This window comes from Dreissena polymorpha, chromosome 5, assembly GCF_020536995.1.
Source record: "Dreissena polymorpha isolate Duluth1 chromosome 5, UMN_Dpol_1.0, whole genome shotgun sequence".
Lineage (NCBI taxonomy): Eukaryota > Metazoa > Mollusca > Bivalvia > Myida > Dreissenidae > Dreissena > Dreissena polymorpha.
Genome location: NC_068359.1, coordinates 112,966,006 through 112,984,699, shown reverse-complemented (window position 1 = coordinate 112,984,699; position 18,694 = coordinate 112,966,006). Strand labels below are relative to the sequence as shown.

General features: G+C 36.7%; 1 protein-coding gene and 1 long non-coding RNA gene across 4 annotated transcripts; one reads left to right on the top strand and one right to left on the bottom strand.

Annotated features, from left to right (window-relative positions):
* Positions 1-457: 457 nt before the first annotated feature.
* On the bottom strand, positions 458-4,605 carry LOC127880942 (uncharacterized). 3 transcript variants are annotated; one of them, XR_008049817.1, is made up of 5 exons: positions 4,413-4,605; positions 3,899-4,006; positions 3,397-3,627; positions 1,271-2,483; positions 458-698 (listed from the first exon to the last, which is right to left on the bottom strand). It is a non-coding gene; the product is annotated as an uncharacterized LOC127880942 (long non-coding RNA). The 3 variants fall into 3 exon arrangements; XR_008049818.1 differs by lacking the exon at positions 458-698 and having other exon boundaries at positions 1,171-1,775; positions 2,351-2,483; positions 4,413-4,583; XR_008049816.1 differs by lacking the exon at positions 458-698 and having other exon boundaries at positions 1,171-2,483; positions 4,413-4,569.
* A 10,763-nt stretch (positions 4,606-15,368) lies between these two features.
* LOC127880935 (uncharacterized) lies at positions 15,369-17,871 on the top strand. Its single transcript, XM_052428454.1, has 4 exons — positions 15,369-15,431; positions 16,307-16,543; positions 16,955-17,179; positions 17,608-17,871. Exons 3-4 carry the CDS (start codon positions 16,990-16,992, stop codon positions 17,850-17,852), a joined length of 435 nt encoding a protein of 144 aa, XP_052284414.1. The 5' UTR covers positions 15,369-15,431; positions 16,307-16,543; positions 16,955-16,989; the 3' UTR covers positions 17,853-17,871.
* Positions 17,872-18,694: the final 823 nt, after the last annotated feature.

Below are 18,694 nucleotides of genomic sequence, written 5' to 3'. Positions count from 1 at the left end.
ATGCTTTTAAAGTATACTCCCAGATAACCATGTGCAGTTACCGCTTTTATGGAATGTTTCGTTTAAAGGAAGTCTCCTATCAACGAAAATCTATTTTATGAGGAAAGTGTCGTCCCTGAAAAATGTGTGTGGGCTGCACAGGCTAATCCGGGACGACATTTTAAGCACATGCATTATGCCCCGTATTCACAAAACGCGGCTTATATATTACGTTATAAAGGCAATCAACTAAGCGACAACGGTGCTTACATGTGTTCACATAAAATAAATATTTGTTTGAATTGAACTGAATTTCTTCAACAGATTAACATGACGAAAGAGACCCATTGGTATACAACATCCGTTCAAACTTAATAGTCGATTGGTCGATAACACTTTCGTAGTCTTATAACATGTGGAGCGAACACCATAAACTGATCTTGAAAACAACATTCGCAAAGTGCGCTTTATTGATAGTATATGTTATGCTAGTATGCAATGCGTACACAGAAAAAGAAACGCCGTTAACATTGAAATATATTGTACGATATATGCCGCGAAATTCCAACGTATGTTTAATTTTGAGAGGTAAAGATACGTTCGCATCTCCTGAACGTACTGTTTGAGATCTCATACACGCGAGAGTGAGTGACAAGGTCCATCAACAATACAGGTCCAAAAACTACCGTCACTGCAGCGAGCGTTCCCGGATCGTTAACCTGTAAAACAACAATATGAGCCTCGCTCTGGGAAAGCAGGGCTTAAGGCATGTACGTAAAGTGTCGTCCCAGATTAGCCTGTGCAGTTCGCAGAGACGACACTTTCCGCCTTGACTTGATTTTCTCTAAGAATAGACCTTTTTTAACGTAAAAGCGAAAAGTGTCGTCCCTGATAAGTCTGTGCGGACTGCACAGGCTAATCTGAAATAACTCTTTACGCACATGCATTAAGCCCAGTTTTCGCAGAACGGGGTTTATTTCCATTGATCACCGTTTTCAACAGAATACAAGTCATATCGTGGCGGCCAGTTAACATACACTTTTAATTGGCTAGCTGATGTCCAATTACTTAGTACACATGCTTTTATCAGATCTGTTAACTGGCCTACTTGAATCAGAGGTGTGGGGAGAATGGTCGTATACATATGAACACATCACTTGCGAATGTAAATGTTCATCACAACATTAACAAACAAACTGCAATACAGTTTTGAGATGTTCACTGCTTGCTACTACACTTGTACAGTACAGGTGGCAAATGACATAATGTTTAGAAAGGTATAAAAACTTACCACAACTTGGTAGATCTCCTTCTTGTGTCCAGTTTTTATTATGGCGTCAATGCAGCCGTTTGTGATGTTGTACCGTTTCACGTTCTTGCCAAAACGTGACGCCACGAGGAGTTTTACAATGGAAGAATGACGTCATTGACAGAGATACAGTGGGCGGAACGGTTTCTAACACGTTCTGACCCAAATCGTTCAGTTAGCAAAATCTTTAAATCATGAATTTGATTTCTTAGTGACGCGGAATAGTAATGACACACCATGACCGGAATATTTAATAACTATGTTGTGAATACTGCCACCTCCACACATGAATTGTAAAATGTAAATTAGAATTGTACGTACGCTTCCGTTTGGTCAAGATACACACTCGTGTATCGACTACTCGACCCGGAAACACGATGCTGACGTCCATCTTTTCAAGGTCAAACAAGTAAAACTTATCGTAAATTTCCATGACCACTGATCTGTTGTCTGCTTCGTAAAACCTCATGTTTGCATTGCAGGCCACCTACTGATGAATATAACGCTTGCAAGTATGACGCACGATATTTTGTTATTTTTTGAAAAGTTTACTTAATTGGACTGTTTTGTAATCAAATTAATCATGAACGTATCTTAAGTATCGAATAATTTTCAGGGGGAATGCAACATTTTACAAAAATATGGACGTTTTAAGTGTAGAAAGAATTATAACATAAAAGAAACTCAATACAAACTATTTGAAAACAAAACTGTAATTAATGGATTATTTATATGAGCCGCGTTCTGGGAAAGACTGGGCTTAACGCATTGCGTAGAGTGTGCAGTCCGCAGAGGCTAATCAGGGACGACCGTTTCCACACTGAAATTTCGTTTAAAAGAGACTTTATTCTAACGAAAAAATTCAACAAACGTGGAAAGTGTCGTTCCTGATTAGCTTGTGTGGACTGCACAGGCTAATCTGGGACGACAATTTACGCACGTGAATGAACCCTGCTTTTCACAGAACGGGGCTCATATAGACGTCATCATTATATGTTGTCGAAATGCATTGAAGCAAATGGGAGCAATACACATACAATTAGCAAAGAGCGAAATAAAAACCGTCGTATAACAAGTTCTCGGATGGCGCGGTATTCCAGTCTGCCGACATCATACACGCCGACTATGTTCGGCGAGTCCTCTCCCGCACTGCCGGTCACGAACAACGCATCCTGGTGGCCCAGTGGAACACGTCCTGTGGAGACAGACTTTATTGAGGCTACCGGTATTAAAGAATAATTGTTAGTGTACCGAATGATATTGCGGTGTATTTTACTTGATAGCGAAACAATTAATATTTCCTAAAAACAATAATGTGTAACATTAAACATTTAACTAATATAATTGTTATGGTGGTCCGCCGGAAAACACTTTCTGTGTAAACAGACTTTATTGAGACTAATTAAAGAATAATTATTAGTTTTCTTAATGCTATTGCGGTGTATTTTTACTTTATAGCGAGGCCATTGAAATGTTTTTTTTTTCTCTGCGCACACAGTCCCCGTTGTTGTTTTATTGAATAATATGTGTAACCTTTAACTAATATAATTTTTAAGTTATATTATAAGCAAATACGTTTCTCTGAAATATTTCTTTACAATAAAAATAAATATAAATAAGCTGTATGTTATTAAAGTCGCGAATCAAGAGGACTAAAAAGTTTAAAAACATGCGCTAAAAATAACAACTTGAACTTAATAAAATATAATAAATGACGTTAAAATTAAAACGAAACCGAAAACGAAACCGGAAACGAAACAGCCCTAACAATAGGTAAAATATAATTATATATGAGCCGCACTCTGCGAAAATGGAGTTTAATGCATGTGCGAAAAGTGTTGTCCCAGATTAGCTTGTGAATCTGCACAGGCTAATTACGGACGACACTTTTCGCTTTAATAGAAATGTTCGTTTAAAGTAAGTCTCTTCTAAAGTAAAATCCAGTCTAAATGCATTAATCCCCGTGCCTGTGCTGACTGCATGACCTAATCTGGGGTGACACGTAACGCTGACTGCACGACCTAATCTGGGGTGACACGTAACGCAAATGCATTAATCCCCGTTTTACCAGAACGAGGCTAATATATTTTATAATTATCGCTACTTACTCTATCCTTTCTATTGGCGCGAGCGTCCTGGCCCGCCGATCTGTGGTCCTCTTTTTGTCCCGGGATCGAGCCCACACCCTGAGGTTGTTGTCATCTGCAATCGTTACCACCGTTACCATGTCAACGGTGCGCGCGCGGGTCAGATAATGTGTGTGTTCCAGACGATCTTTCTCCTGCCGCGAAGAGCGGTGCACGATGCCGTGAAAATATGTCACATCTTGTAATCTTAATCTTTGATACAGACCAAACCATGAGTAGTTGAATAAATAACATTTTTGTTCCTAACCAAAGTCCTATTATTAATTTATATATTTATTCATGTATGTATGTAATTTTGTATTTATTTATTTAATAAATGTTATTTGTTTATTTTTCAACGAAGAACTGAAATATTTTACGTAACTTGTATTTGGTAAGCCTTCTGAATTGTTACTGCATGTAAAGATTTTACATGGATAAAGATTTGTGTAAAACCCCGAACATGTTTCAAAGGAATAATTACCTGAAGTGTGGAAAGAGCTGACAAAGGCGATGGATTCGTCGCTCATATAGTAGATATATCTGCCGTTGGCACTGAAGTTTATACTGTGGATGTTGAGATGCTCGTCGGCTAAAAGAATGAAAGTTACACAAATGAGCCTCGCTCTCGGAAAACAGGACATACGGTCTGTGCGTGAAGTGTCGTTCAATATTAGCCTGTGCAGTTTGCACCTGCTAATCAGGGGCGCAACTAACCGCCTACACTGAATTTTCGATAGAAAGAAACTTCCTTTAAACGAAAAAAACCGTAAAAGCGGAATGCGTCGTCCTTAATCAGTTTGTGCGGACTGCACAGTCTTATCTGGGACCACACTTTACGTACTAGCAAGAAGACCCGTTTTCCCATAGCGAGTCTCTAATACATTCTTTATCTTAGTAAATACTTGTATTCATATGTAGGATGTGCTCTTATAAATCAGTATTAATTAATCAATCGATATACGTATTTCAAACCATATATGTCTTTATTTACATACGTTGAATAGAACGAAGACGGTTGCCATTAAAATCCGCGTAGACGATTTCGCTAGTTACATGAGAACCGGTGTACACGACGTGAGTTTTGTCAGGGCAGATGTGAGAACCCATGATCTCCCAATTCTCGATATCAAAGCCTCGCCACGCGGGCATAAATGTCATGGAATCAAGGTCAAGAACACGAAAAAAGTATCCATATGAACTTATCAACGTATCTGTCTCGAAATTTTCAAAGGAAAGATAAGAAAAGATGTTTTCATTTTAAATGTTCGTTCTTTGACATAATGATTGTATTCATGTTCACTGAAGTACATACTCTCGCAGAGGATGATCCGGGACGACACTTCCTGATAAACTGCATTTTGTGGCGAATTTATTAGCCGTTGTTAGAATGAAACGTTATAGAAAATTACGTGTTTACACTTACTTATTAATCCAGTTTAAAAGGGTGTATCATATAACATACTAGTAATGACATGCTATGTCGTGAATGTCTGAATAAATAAAAACGATGACGCATATCATAGTGGATGATATCACGCTTCTCATGAAACACTAATGTCAGTTCTTACTCCTATACAAGTGCTTATGTATTTGACATCTGTATATGACTGTTTTGTTAAATAACATGAAGAAAATGTTGTCAATTTATAGAAAAAACTTTAAGAAAGGCTTATTGAAGCCAAATAAATAAGAAAAGACCAACTATTTTTTATTTTAATAAATAAAAAATGGTTAAAATTATTCATACACAATTTGCAATTATGCATAATTTTCTTCGACTGAAACTAATTGAAGTTCTTATGAACCTGCCTTAATATAACTACATGTACTTGTCAAATATCAACTTCAAAGGAACAATGTTGTTATCTTTTCAGTGATACATTGTATGCTGATTACCTGTGCAGGAGGAAAAATGAAACCAGATACATTATGGACTCAAATTTAACCCAGAAAAAAGCTAGGAACTTGCATTTTTCTTAACCAACATGACCCCAACCTTTAAACAAGAGCAGACAACTGTACTAAGCATTTTGTATGAATGATGGCCTTTTTTTCACAGAATATGCATATTATTAATGTTTAAGTTTGCGTACCACCCAAAATATTTCCTATGTCCCTTGACATATTGCTTTAATATTTTGCATACTTCTTTACCAACATGATCCCAACCTTTAAACAAGAGCAGACAACTGTATCAAGCATTTTGTAAGAATTATGTTTTCACTTAGAATATTCATATTATTGATAAATCTATGTTAAAGTTTGCGTACCACCTCAAATATTTTCAATGTCCCTTGACGTATTGCTTTCATATTTTGCAAACTTCTTTACTAACATGACCCCATTCTATTAACAAGAGCAGACAACTGTATCAAGCATTTTGTAAGAATTATGGCCCTTTTTGTCTAAGAAACTGAATATTTTCTTAAATTGTGAGTTTAGATCCACTTGACTTCTAAAGTATCAAAGCCATTGCTTTCAAACTTCAAATATTTTCTTACTACCATGAGGGTACTGTACCTGGCAAGTTAAATTTGACCTTGCCCCCCCCCCCCGCCCCCCCAAAAAAAATAATATTTTTTTGCCTTTTTTTATTTTTGAAAGATTGTCTGATATATGACCACACCCCACATTATACCCCCGCTCAACCCCTCCCCCGCCCTACCCAACCCAATTTTTTTCTATGAAACATGGTTAAAAAACAACAAATATATATATTTACTTTATTTTCGAAGGACAGTCCAAACATCCCACTCAAGCTATTGCTATCAAACTTGAAAAAAAATCTTATTAGTTTGTTTTATGTCTTAACAAATGTTCAATAGATTGTTAAAAATATACCTTGACCTTATTGAACAATTTGAATAATTTCCCCATGATGGCCTATGTTATACTGTCAAGCACTCGAATAGTCGAGCGCGCTGTTCTCTGACAGCTCTTGTTTTCTTTATTTTTCATTCAAACATACATTGTAGATGGTTTCTATGTTCGAAGATTGTTATTTCCTTTTGCCATGTTTTTGACAATTTATTTAAAAAAAGACTCGTGACTAGAGATTGCAATTTTTCTCGTTTTCGAAGGATGATGACATCACTTGTTTTTTTTCTTTATTCCTTTTGTCACATGTTATAAACTATCATATGTGTATATATTATGCATTTATCTATTAATACATACTGAAAAAGGTGTTGTTTGTTCAACATTTGGATGAATGAGAGTGAATTTTGAAAATAAATGGTTAACAAAAAATGGAGAAAACAATTTGGGAGTTCAAAACTGAAAATGTAAAAAAAAAATATTGTACAGTGAATTGTATTTAAACTTTAATGATCAGAATACCACAATACTTAGAAATATGCGAAGGAAGAAGAGAAAATCAACATGTCAACACCCTCAATCTGCGCAGAAAGCGTTAATTTTTTTCATACACTTGTCTTTTCTTTCATTTTAATGAATGCCGTTAGAGTCCCGGTATAGCTACGGTACATAAGAAAACCGTCGCTCTGCCGGAATGCCACCGGCATTCACCGGGGCTCCGCCGGGGCATTACCGGCGACGACCGGGGTGAAACCGGGGCGTTGCCGTAGCTCTGCCGGGGTCTGATACCGGTATAGACACGGTGAGTGCCGGCGGTGTGACGGTAAACCGGGGCTCTGCTGGGACGCTGGCGGCAAAAACCGGGGCTTGACCGTGATAAGCCGTAGCCAGTCCGGGTTGACCGGGACTCTGCCGGGCTTTTGACCGGCTTCAACCGAGTCGGCATCGGGAAATAGTGTGACTGCGTTCAAAAATGTCTACGAATCCTCCAGGTCCTCGCCGGTCGACCGGCGTTAGCAAACCGGGATGAACCGGGGCTCTACCGGCAAAAGTGAGAATTGGGCTTAAGTGGATTTTCTTTTGTATACACATTACAAAGGAAGAATGAGTGTTTTCCTGATCTATTAATTATGTTATAGAAAGCTATTTTAGACTATTGAAAGGTATTTGTTTGACGCCAACAATAACAGTTTTTTTGCGGCCATGTTGTTGTTGTATATCTTCACCGCCTAGACGAACCTCTACCAGATCTGTAGAGTTGAACAAAAGGTTATTGTTCTCATGACCATGTCGTGTTGTCCTCCACCGTCTATGAACACTGTAGTATATACACAACTATTGTCTTTTCTTGCAGTCTCTGAGCTTCTGCACTCAACCGCTAGGGTCCATCCGTATAAATTCAGACAAAGGGAGAAATTCGGACAAAACATCCTAAATGCATTTTACGTCACACTAAACCTAGCCTCAGGCCTTCAGCGCCTACAGCGCTTTGATTATACAATGTCTTCCATTAGAAAGACAAGATTTCATCAAAGCAAGAGCATTGTCAGAAAAATGGTACATGCTGAGTTTTTCAAGTAAAATGTCATGATCTACTAAATCGAATGCTTTCCGGAGATCCAGGCAAATTGATCCAACCATGCGACCAGAATCAATATACTGTAACCAAGAATCTACAAGGCGAATCAAGGATGTTTGACAGGTATGATTTTGGCGGAAACCAGATTGGTAACTGTGGAGTAGTTCATGCTTTTCAAGATATGATTTACTAGTAAGTTGATTTGTAATGTGTCTCTCAAATATCTTCGAAACTGTTGGGAGAATAGAAATATGACGTGTTTTTTTATTGACGTCTTGACCACGACTTAATAACTCGCTCCCACGAGTTTGTAACTCGTTTCCATGACTGAGTTACTCGTTCCATTAAATTACATGTACTAGTTTCCACGACTAAATTTCTATGTGCAACTCATATGTCGTGGGTTCGATCCCTGCCTGGGGTTTCAATAGTTCTGACTTTTTTTTCTGCGTTTCTGACTAAGATCCCTTTTGATCTTGATTTATTGGAATAATGTTGCAGCTGAAGAAATAAATGCTTAATAGCATTGACCAAATATTAAAAGGTATGGTCCGGAAATAACACTTACAATCATTGATGAACAGTTTGATGTCCACATCCGCTCTTGTTGGGTAACACAGTGATATCAGACTGCGATTATCTTCCTTATTTTAACTGTTAACTTTCAGAATATTGCGTTAAATGTATCCATTTAAATAGTACCAACTTAAAAATAAAGGTTTTATGTTTATTTCTGTAAATTGAAACGACGTTGAATATTGCTACTGTTTTTTTTATATCGGCAGCCAATAAGTGGCTGTGCACCTACCAATTTATTATTCTTTGAATAAAACATTGTTCATTTTAGCAAAATATATCTCAAAACCCAGGGGATTCCGCTGAAATTGAAAACACTTTTCAAATCAATGATTTAATATTAAAACCCTTTTACAATGCAGCGATAGCGAAAGATTAAATTGCCGATAAAACCGCGCTGCTTTACGCTTCTCTGCATAGAAATTAGCAACACGTTTATCTTTAGAACTGATCTTTGTGAAGGCAGCTTCATTGCTCATGTATTTGCAATACGATGTGTTGTTAGTGTATATTATACATTTTGATTTTTTTTTAAATTTCGATTGTGATTCTTATGTATTTATAGTTTCGTTATAACAAATAGGACAATTAGTATTCATTATAAAATCATTTGTAATCATAAAATGTAATAAACCAGAAGATTTCTACAAACAATGGTAAACAAACACACGTTATTGTACAATAAAATAAAGGCTCACAAACAAATGGGATAACATACTTTATCAATATACAACATTTCAACTCATGAAGAAAATTACAAAAGAATTACTGTTGATAATTATATTCTTACTTCTCACTTCAGAGCCTGCAATACTCACCATATGTTACTTTTTGCAATAATCACCATATGTTACTTTTTGCAATACTCACCGTATGTTACTTTTTGCAATACTCACCATATGTTACTTTTTGCAATACTCACCATATGTTACTTTTTGCAATACTCACCATATGTTACTTTTTGCAATACTCACCATTTGTTACTTTTTGCAATACTCACCATTTGTTACTTTTTGCAATACTCACCATATGTTACTTTTTGCAATACTCACCATATGTTACTTTTTGCAATACTCACCATATGTTACTCTTTGCAATACTCACCATATGTTACTTTTTGCAATACTCACCATATGTTACTTTTTGCAATACTCACCATATGTTACTTTTTGCAATACTCACCATATGTTACTTTTTGCAATACTCACCATGTGTTACTTTTTGCAATTCTCACCATATGTTACTTTTTGCAAAACTCACCATATGTTACTTTTTGCAATACTCACCATATGTTACTTTTTGCAATACTCGCCATATGTTACTTTTTGCAATACTCACCATATGTTACTTTTTCTAATACTCACCATATGTTACTTTTTGCGATACTCACCATATGTTACTTTTTGCAATACTCACAATGTGTTACTTCTTGCAATACTCACCATATGTTACTTTTGCAATGCTCACCATATATTACTTTTTGCAATACTCACAATATGTTACTTTTTGCAATACTCACCATATGTTACTTTTTGCAATACTTACCATATGTTACTTTTTGTAATACTCACCATATGTTACTTTTTCTAATACTCACCATATGTTACTTTTTGCGATACTCACCATATGTTACTTTTTGCAATACTCACCATATGTTACTTTTTCTATTACTCACAATGTGTTACTACTTGCAATACTCACCATATGTTACCTATGCAATGCTCACCATATATTACTTTTTGCAATACTCACAATATGTTACTTTTTGCAATACTCACCATATGTTACTTTTTGCAATACTCACCATACGTTACTTTTTGCAATACTCACCATATGTTACTTTTTGCAATACTTACCATATGTTACTTTTTGCAATACTCACCATACGTTACTTTTTGCAATACTCATCATGTGTTACTTTTTGCAATACTCACCATATGTTGTTTTTTTCTTCGTTGGTTTAAATATCTAAATGAGAGATATATACTTATGAAGTTTGCAGTAGACATCTCTCATTTTAAAGATATGCATCGAACAAACTAGCCGCATAACGCCGAGCTTAGAGATAAAGAACGATTTATTCCCCCCCCCCCCCCCCGCAATATATGTTGTATTTTGAACTCAAATGTCAATGGCAATTAACTACTGCGGGTGCATAAACAATTATTTGTATTAGTTTTCAAAATATCCTTTTTTCAAATAAACTTACATAAGATGTGATATAATGTAAATGTAATTCTAATGCAATCCGCATGGCATTATATGTGGTTAAATGGATATACAACTCATGTATTGTATACAATTCATCTTATTTTCTTTTAACAATAATTAATTTCATTTATTTATTACTTTTCATTTCCACCATTACAATATGATGTTCATATGATAATTTTGTTTTCGTGCTACATGTACGTCTTATGCTGTGTTCTTTGTCGCAATATTTGCGATGGTCGACATGCTACAAAATGTCACGCACTGAATAATCATGATAATAAATTAAGTGTTAGAACGCTGCGTTAAACCCCATTGGGGACCGGCCTTCATCGATTCTATTATGATGAAATACTGACTGGAAACGATTGATTTCGTCAGATTTATAGATACTATTAATTTTGTATGAATTATTTTTAATGGCAATAAACTAGACATATTTAAATATAATGCGTACGCAGTCTTTAAGTCTTATTTGAGCATTGCTAGGCTGTTGTACAGGACTAACAAACGGTAATTATGTTATTTTAGATATTATTAAACTATATTCAATAAAAACGTTAGGACTGTACTTGATGATGAATGTTAATCTAAATAGCTTTGGTCGCTCATTTTCATTAATTATATTCAGATTTATCATCAAAATTCGAGTTAAATATCTTCACTTGTCATTTTAAAATTTCACGATAGCTTTTTAACTTGAATCTTGTGACACAAGTAAATCAAATTATTTAAAAGCTTGTCTGAGGATTCTAGAAGATATTTTATTTTTGATAAATTGTGTGCAGGTTTATGCGTTAATGGACACAAGATATGTTGCAATATGCATCCTTTATTAATACCACACAGGTTTTGTACGTTCGTTAAATTATTTTTGTCACGAAAGCGTGTTTTTCATTCATGCTTTTTTATTTACCGCTAGAAAATTCAACATCACTCCTTAATGAGCGTTTATCGGGTATTAAATCCCTAGAAAATGCGTTGAGCGAGATGTCTTTGAATTAAAACAATTACTACTATTTCCTCATAGGTGACTAAAATGTAATAATTACTATACTGACTTTACTTGTGTTAATACCACTGCTTAGTCAATATCACGAAATTTAAACATATATGTACAATAATCCTAACTCGATTAAAAAAGTAAATTATTACAAAGGAAAACGTCTTTAAAGTTTGCCTTTTATTTATCTACTTATTGATAACTGTAGATAAGTTCGGCATAATAGCAATGACCTTTTTAATTGAAATGATGCAAATGGTAAAAGTGCTATTGATAACGGATCTGTCAGAGAAAAACTTGTCGGTATTGTTCATTCAACTGTTGAATAGGGAAGAGAACATAAAGGTTCCTTAAATAATAACATTTTATTTTTCAATTCAAATGACCATTGCAAATTAATACCGTTTCGACCAAAGCATGGTAGCACCTTTAATTAGCTCATTGCAATGAATGAACACACATTTATATTGCGGACAAATAAATCCATAAGTCATGTCTAACGATATTAACGTGTGCCTCAGGAAATCCAAATTTTATTTCGATAATAGCATGTCATGAATATACACATAATAAACTGCAAGGCCTAAGCATTGTTTGACAAAACCCTAGCAAACTAATTTAAAATATATCAATTGGTCTACAATTAAATTTAAAGGATTTCTAGGATCATGAATAATGCGATTCTACCAAAGCAAGTCAAATGATTTTTATCAAAATAAAAATGATCTTTAATCAGTTAATATATACCAATTGAATACATTTCAGATGTGGTACACACTTCTTCTTAGTCTATCGGTGCGTCTTTGCTCGGTTGTTGGTAAGTAAAATAAATTGTTGTATCAACAGTATCTCATCACATGCTTAAGAAAGTTTTAACCTACTTTTTTTGTTTTACTTAAACCTCTCACCGCTTTTGCCTTTTTTTATCCTTTTATTATTACAAATTTACTGTGTTCTTCCAGGCAAGAAATGTGAAAATATGTGAATAAATATTGGCCTTAAAATATAAACAGTTTATGTTTATTAACACGTCTTAAACACCGAGGTTGGGATGCAAAGGCCTTCAGTATTCAAATGTCCATACAAAAACATGAAATATATGCCGTTGTTCAGATCCACATGAAAATGTACCTTACTGCTAATTATCAATAATCTGAAGAAGATTAACCCATTTATGCCTAGCGTCTAGAAAAAAAGGCCTTCGCAAACAGCGCAGACCCAGATGAGACGCCGCATGATGCGGCGTCTCATCAGGGTCTGCGCTGTTTGCTGAAAGGAATTTCAGTAAGAAATATTCTAAATTTAGAAATAAGTCTACTAGACATCCTTAATTTTGCAAATAAATTGATCCAATTTAGAAGGATGGAAGAGTCCACTAGGCATAAATGGGTTAAGGCCGTCCGTAAGCATTCATTCAAAGCTATGTTTAACATTTTTGTTGTTCGTGTTTTTATAATCAAATATAACACAAAACAATACAATGCACTATAAAGCATACACATTGAACAAAAAAGTCTTATTACAGTGTAAAGCTAGTCAAACAAAAGAACATTTCAATGCTTATTACATTTTTACAATTTTACACACACACACATAATTCTCGAATATTTTGGTACTACTTGTATGCTATGGTAATTTGAATAGTCTTAACGGTCTATATGTTTAATGTTTGTTCAGCAAATGCTTTAACTACTATTCATAATAAATAAATGATAAGTACATGTAAATGATCGCATATTATAACACACTTAATAAGATAAGAAAACAAAACAAGGTAAAATATCGAGGTAAAAACAATAAACCAAAATGCACCTTTACACATTTAACCGTTTACAACACAGTCAATATATGAAATTTGATGTCAACGGTGAAGGAAATAAATCAGACATGCAAATAGTATTCCGAAGAAAACGAATTATAGTTTATTCTTAAAGATTAATCAGAAATAATAACATTATATTTAGTTCTCATAATGCGGCCGTATTTAAGCCCAAGTCTCACTATTGCCGGTAGAGCCCCGGTCCATCCCGGATTGCTAACGCCGATCGACCGGCGAGAACCGGGATGATTCGTATAAATTTTTAAACGCGGTCACATTATTTCCCGGTGCCGCCCCGGTTGAAGCCGGTCAACAGCCCGGCAGAGTCCCGGTCAACCCTGGACTGGCTACGGTTTATCCCGGTGAAGCCCCGGCAGAGCCCCGGTTGTTGCCGGTAATGCCCCGGTTGAGTCTCGGTGAAAGCCGACAGCGTCCCGGCAGAGCCCCGGTATACCGTAACTCCGCCGGCACTCATCGGGACTATACCGGCATCAGACCCCGGCAGAGCTACGGCAACGCCCCGGTTTAACCCCGGTCGTCGCCGGTAATGCCCCGGCGGAGCCCCGGTTGTCGCCGATAATGCCCCGGTTGAGCCCCGGTGAAAGCCGACAGCGTCCCAGCAGAGCCCCGGTATATCGGGACTCATCTGGCATTCACCGGAGCTCCACAGGGGCGTTGCCGTGGCTCTGCCGGGGTCTGAATGGGCCCCGGTGGAGCTACGGTGCCGTCCCGGTTGTTCCCGGTGCCGTTCCGGTTGTTCCCGGTGCCGCGCCGGTCGTTGTCGGTCCTTCCCGGTGACTCCCGGGTCATCCCGGAGGTATTAAACATTTTAATACTTTCTCGGGTTCATCCCGGTCGTCCCCGGTGGAGCCCCGGTTCATTCTGGTAGAGCCCCCGGTAGATCCCGGATCACGCACCGGGCTTCACCGGCGTCATAGTGAGACTGGGCCTTATGTTTAGTTTCTTCTATTCCTGGGTGAGCTGCTTTAACAGTACGAACTGCATATACGTATGCTAGTAAATTACAACTGCGTACTTGAAACAGATGAATGTGGGAATCTTCTCCCCCCAATGTGGGAGCGTTCTTTAGATTTCCCCCATAGACACCCAGTACTGGTTCTAGGCCCAGAAAACGGACTCTAGAGCGTTTCAAATAAGCCCTTGGCTTTCTATGCAATCGAGCTAAAATAAATACGTTTTAAAATAAACATATGAACGGGGAGGGAATGCCGTAGAATCCTTCAACAAGTTTAGTGGCCTGACCGGACATCAACCCGCATTCCTCATATTTGTTGTGTAGCGCTATGCGGCGAGTCATTGAAATAAGTTTAAAACGTTTCCTTAGGCTTTTTGGCCTGGGGCGTAGCCCCAATGCCAAAGTAATGATACAATTTTCTGAGCCTATCCGAATTGGCTAGCTGCCAAAATCCTAATTCCCGAAAGTCAGATTTACCACTTAATTCATGCGCAATAAAATTAGTTCTTCGCAGATCTCAATAACCCGCCTGGCAAATACAGAACATCGCTATATAACATAACAGTGTTGCTAATTATTGGCTTCTACATAGTTTTTATTGTTTGCATATTCATGCGAGAATAAGTTTCTCATTCGACGGTCAAGGCCGAAAAGATACGAGTGTTTACGGAGACAGTAAGAATAATTTTTTTCTGATACATTTTTGAAGACATTATATTTGGTATTTATAAACATATTTTAAAACATTGTAATTTTATTTTGCGTAAACAAGACATTCCAGAAAAAAAGAAAATGAAAAAAAAAAAACAATCGTGATACATCGGCTATCTCGGATTCCTCCGTAAGATAGGTAGATTGATTTATGAAATAAATCGTCTGCTGATCCAGAGTGAAAAAAATATTCACGATCCTTCTCGGAAATAGACGAAGTAACCGGATATGGTATTTCACTGCGCAGATCGAGTGCGCAAATCGAGCGCGAAAAGTTCTACGTGAGACAAATTACACAATCTGTACACCGTTCTTTATCAGAGTAAGTGGATTTTCTTTTTTACACATTACAAAGGAAGTATGAGTGTTTTCCTGATCTGTTAATTATGTAATAAAACGCTATTTAAGGCTAGCGAAAGTTATTTATTTGACACCAACAATAACAGTTTTTTTGCGGCCATGTTAATGTTGTTGTATATCTTCACCGCCTATGTAGAAACACCTCTACTTGATCTTTAGAGTTGAACAAAAGGTGATCGTTCTCATCGCCAGTATCGTTTAGTCCTCCACCTTCTTTGTACACTGTAGTATATACACATATATTGTCTTTTCTTACAGCCTCTGAGCTTCTGCACTCAACCGTATAAATTCGGACAATGGGAGAAATTCAGACAATACTTTTCTCAAGCACACTAAATCTAGCCACAGGCCTTCAGCGCCTACAGCGCTTTGATTATAATAAGCAAATACAATTTATTTTTTTATTTTGGTTGAATGTGATATTCATTCCAAACTGGCATCAATGCAACTAAACTAATGGTAATTTTGCATAACAAGTAAATTAAACGGTAGGTAAGTACAGTTTATTCACAAAAGCTGTTTGCACTGATGAATAACAATGAATTCGCACATTAAGCATAAAACATATGAGTTGTAAGTCATATTTAATGGAGAAAAAAATCAAATAAGTATAACTTTCTAATTGTACATATTTAACAAATGAATTCGTGTTAATTATGTGTAAAAAACCTATTAAGTCAATAAGGTATAGATCATTGCATTTGACTGTTTTGTGTTATTGATTTTCTTTTGTATGGTCTATTTCTTGATGTAGCAATACTTCTAATAAAAAGAGATGAATGCCATTATTAACATTATTGTGATTTACATTGTTGCTGATTGTACTTCTTTGTGTAGGAATCGTTGCTGCGTTGAATATTGCTCAAGGTAAACAAGCATACCAACCTGACACCTTGTTCTATGACTACCTGGCTACGGCTGACCTTGCCGTCGACGGAAATGTGAACCAACACTACCACCAAGGTCGTTCGTGTGCACATACCATTTCCACGGGCAACGTATCCTGGGAAGTGGATCTGCAGGGTATTTTCGTCATCGAGAGCGTCAAGATCTACAATAGATTGGATTATGGCAGTAAGTGTTTTGTTGTATACGGGTTTACGTTGTATTAATGCGCTTTTGTTGTTGTTGGTGGTGGTGGTGTTGTTGGTGGTGGTGGTGGCATTGATTGTTTAAATAGCACTTTGTTCTAAGAGGAGTTGTACAATTATAGTAAAATAAATATCTATGATACCCGATGTAGACCATATGTTAATTTTATCAAATTAAGTGCATGTTTGGCCGATGTACAACCTCCTATTTTTCAAGTTGTTCTTGTGTTCCGCGCAATATAAACAAATAAGTATCGCAAATTATTAACACATTCACGTAACTGACCAGATATACAAAAATGTGTATATGTATGTTATTACTCTCTCGGATGTTTTGAGATTTTTTGTTTGGTATTTTTACACATTTGTATTTATGTTATGTGCGTTTTTTCAGCGCATTTTCTACAAAATGTAGAGTTACTCATCGGAATGTCGAGGGACGGGTTTCATGCACAGGCAGGGTTCCACCCAGGGGCGGTTGGCGCCACCTACACCTTTGTACTTGGAACGCCCATGTACGGTCGGTGGGTGAAGGTAGCCAATCATTCGCCGGGTAACGTTCTTCATCTGTGTGAGGTTCAAGTGGAGGGGAGCGTTTGGAGTCCGATTAAAGCCATGGGTAATGTTTGCTGCATATGTATCGTCATTTATATAATTATGGCGATATCAAAAGAAAATGATGTTAAAGAACAGTAATTTTCGTCATTGGTCAAGGTGCTGTTGCATACTTCCTTTTGATAAAATAGGTGTGCAGAACAACAGTCATTACTGCTCCGCGATAGTCAAATAAGTAAGAAACGATAAACATATATGTTTCTGGTTTAAATATGGTATCATGCTTTGTTTAAATTCGTGTTATTAAATAACAATACCAAATACGTGCATTCTATATAAAAAAACACATCTGACCTTAGTATGTGTACAACAGGTTTTATTATTATTACTTAAAAGCTCTTTTTTTCATTGACGCTCATATCAGAATAACTTAAGGTGAATACAAGATCAGCATTTTGAAGATTACACAATCTTTGGGTTTTTAAATTTCAGGATCTCACAAGTACGCGGTATTTGTGAACCACTTCCACACGGGCACAGCACTCGCAATGACCAGGAACATCTGGACGGATATCATCTGCGCATCACAGTGTTCTAAAACACAGAACTGCGTCAGTGCCCATTACAACAAAGCGACCTTGACCTGCAGTCTGTTTGATACGCTGAACTTCCAGATCGGAGGCGGAGCTGATGACGTCATAATCGTCATTTCCTACTACACAGGCGCAGTTGCTTAAACAACAAACAGCGCTTTGGATTGTCTTATTGACGACCAAATCCATTGCAAACCGCTTATTTTTCTTAACTAAAATACATTAATTAAAGTATGTTTTATAGACTTAATTGTCTCGAGAATTACGGACAAAATACAATAAAGGCCTGTGTGCATAACTATTTCTGGGCATGCTTATAACGAGCGTTCTTTATTCATTTGTCCAATATCGGATGTATCGGTATTTTGTGAGTCCTTGAGACATAACTTGCTAGTCTTTTGTATAAGATTACTGAGAATGACCTACATACATTAATATGCAAGAGGTTAGTATATTTTTTTTTTTCAATCTTTTTTGATTGTTTTACATTTAACCCCCATTCTCACCCTCACCTTTAGATAGGGACACGGGGCTAACACGAGACACGCCTTTTCCGCACGGTAAATGTTTATGAACGTATTGATAAATTATGAAGTTGAAGTTCGCATTACTTGAAAGTCAAATTTTTAATGCTGATTTTTTGAGCTGCTACAGTGACCTTCAATATAACTAGGGACACGGGACTAATATGCCACAACGCCTCCTCATGGCGAACATTTGAGGTCAGTTATGTAAAAGAATTTTTATGACCTTGAAATCCGGCCAATCTGTATAATTGTCATGTTTGCCCTTTGATCTCTAAGTGTGATGTCATGGTTGCCCTTTGATCTCTAAGTGTGACGTCATGTTTGCCCTTTGATCTTTAAGTGTGACGTCATGTTTGCTCTTTAATCTCTAAGTGTGACATTTTCCTTATAGCTCGGGACACGAGTCGTACACACGACCTGCTTTGGACACATGATGAACACTGTCAAAGTTCATAAAAA

Bases quoted from the DNA above. Each gene is read 5' to 3' on its own strand.
- LOC127880935 (XM_052428454.1), top strand. From the start codon at position 16,990: ATGTCGAGGGACGGGTTTCATGCACAGGCAGGGTTCCACCCAGGGGCG. The intron at 17,180-17,607 runs GTAATGTTTGCT...TTTAAATTTCAG, and splicing joins GAGTCCGATTAAAGCCATGG to GATCTCACAAGTACGCGGTA.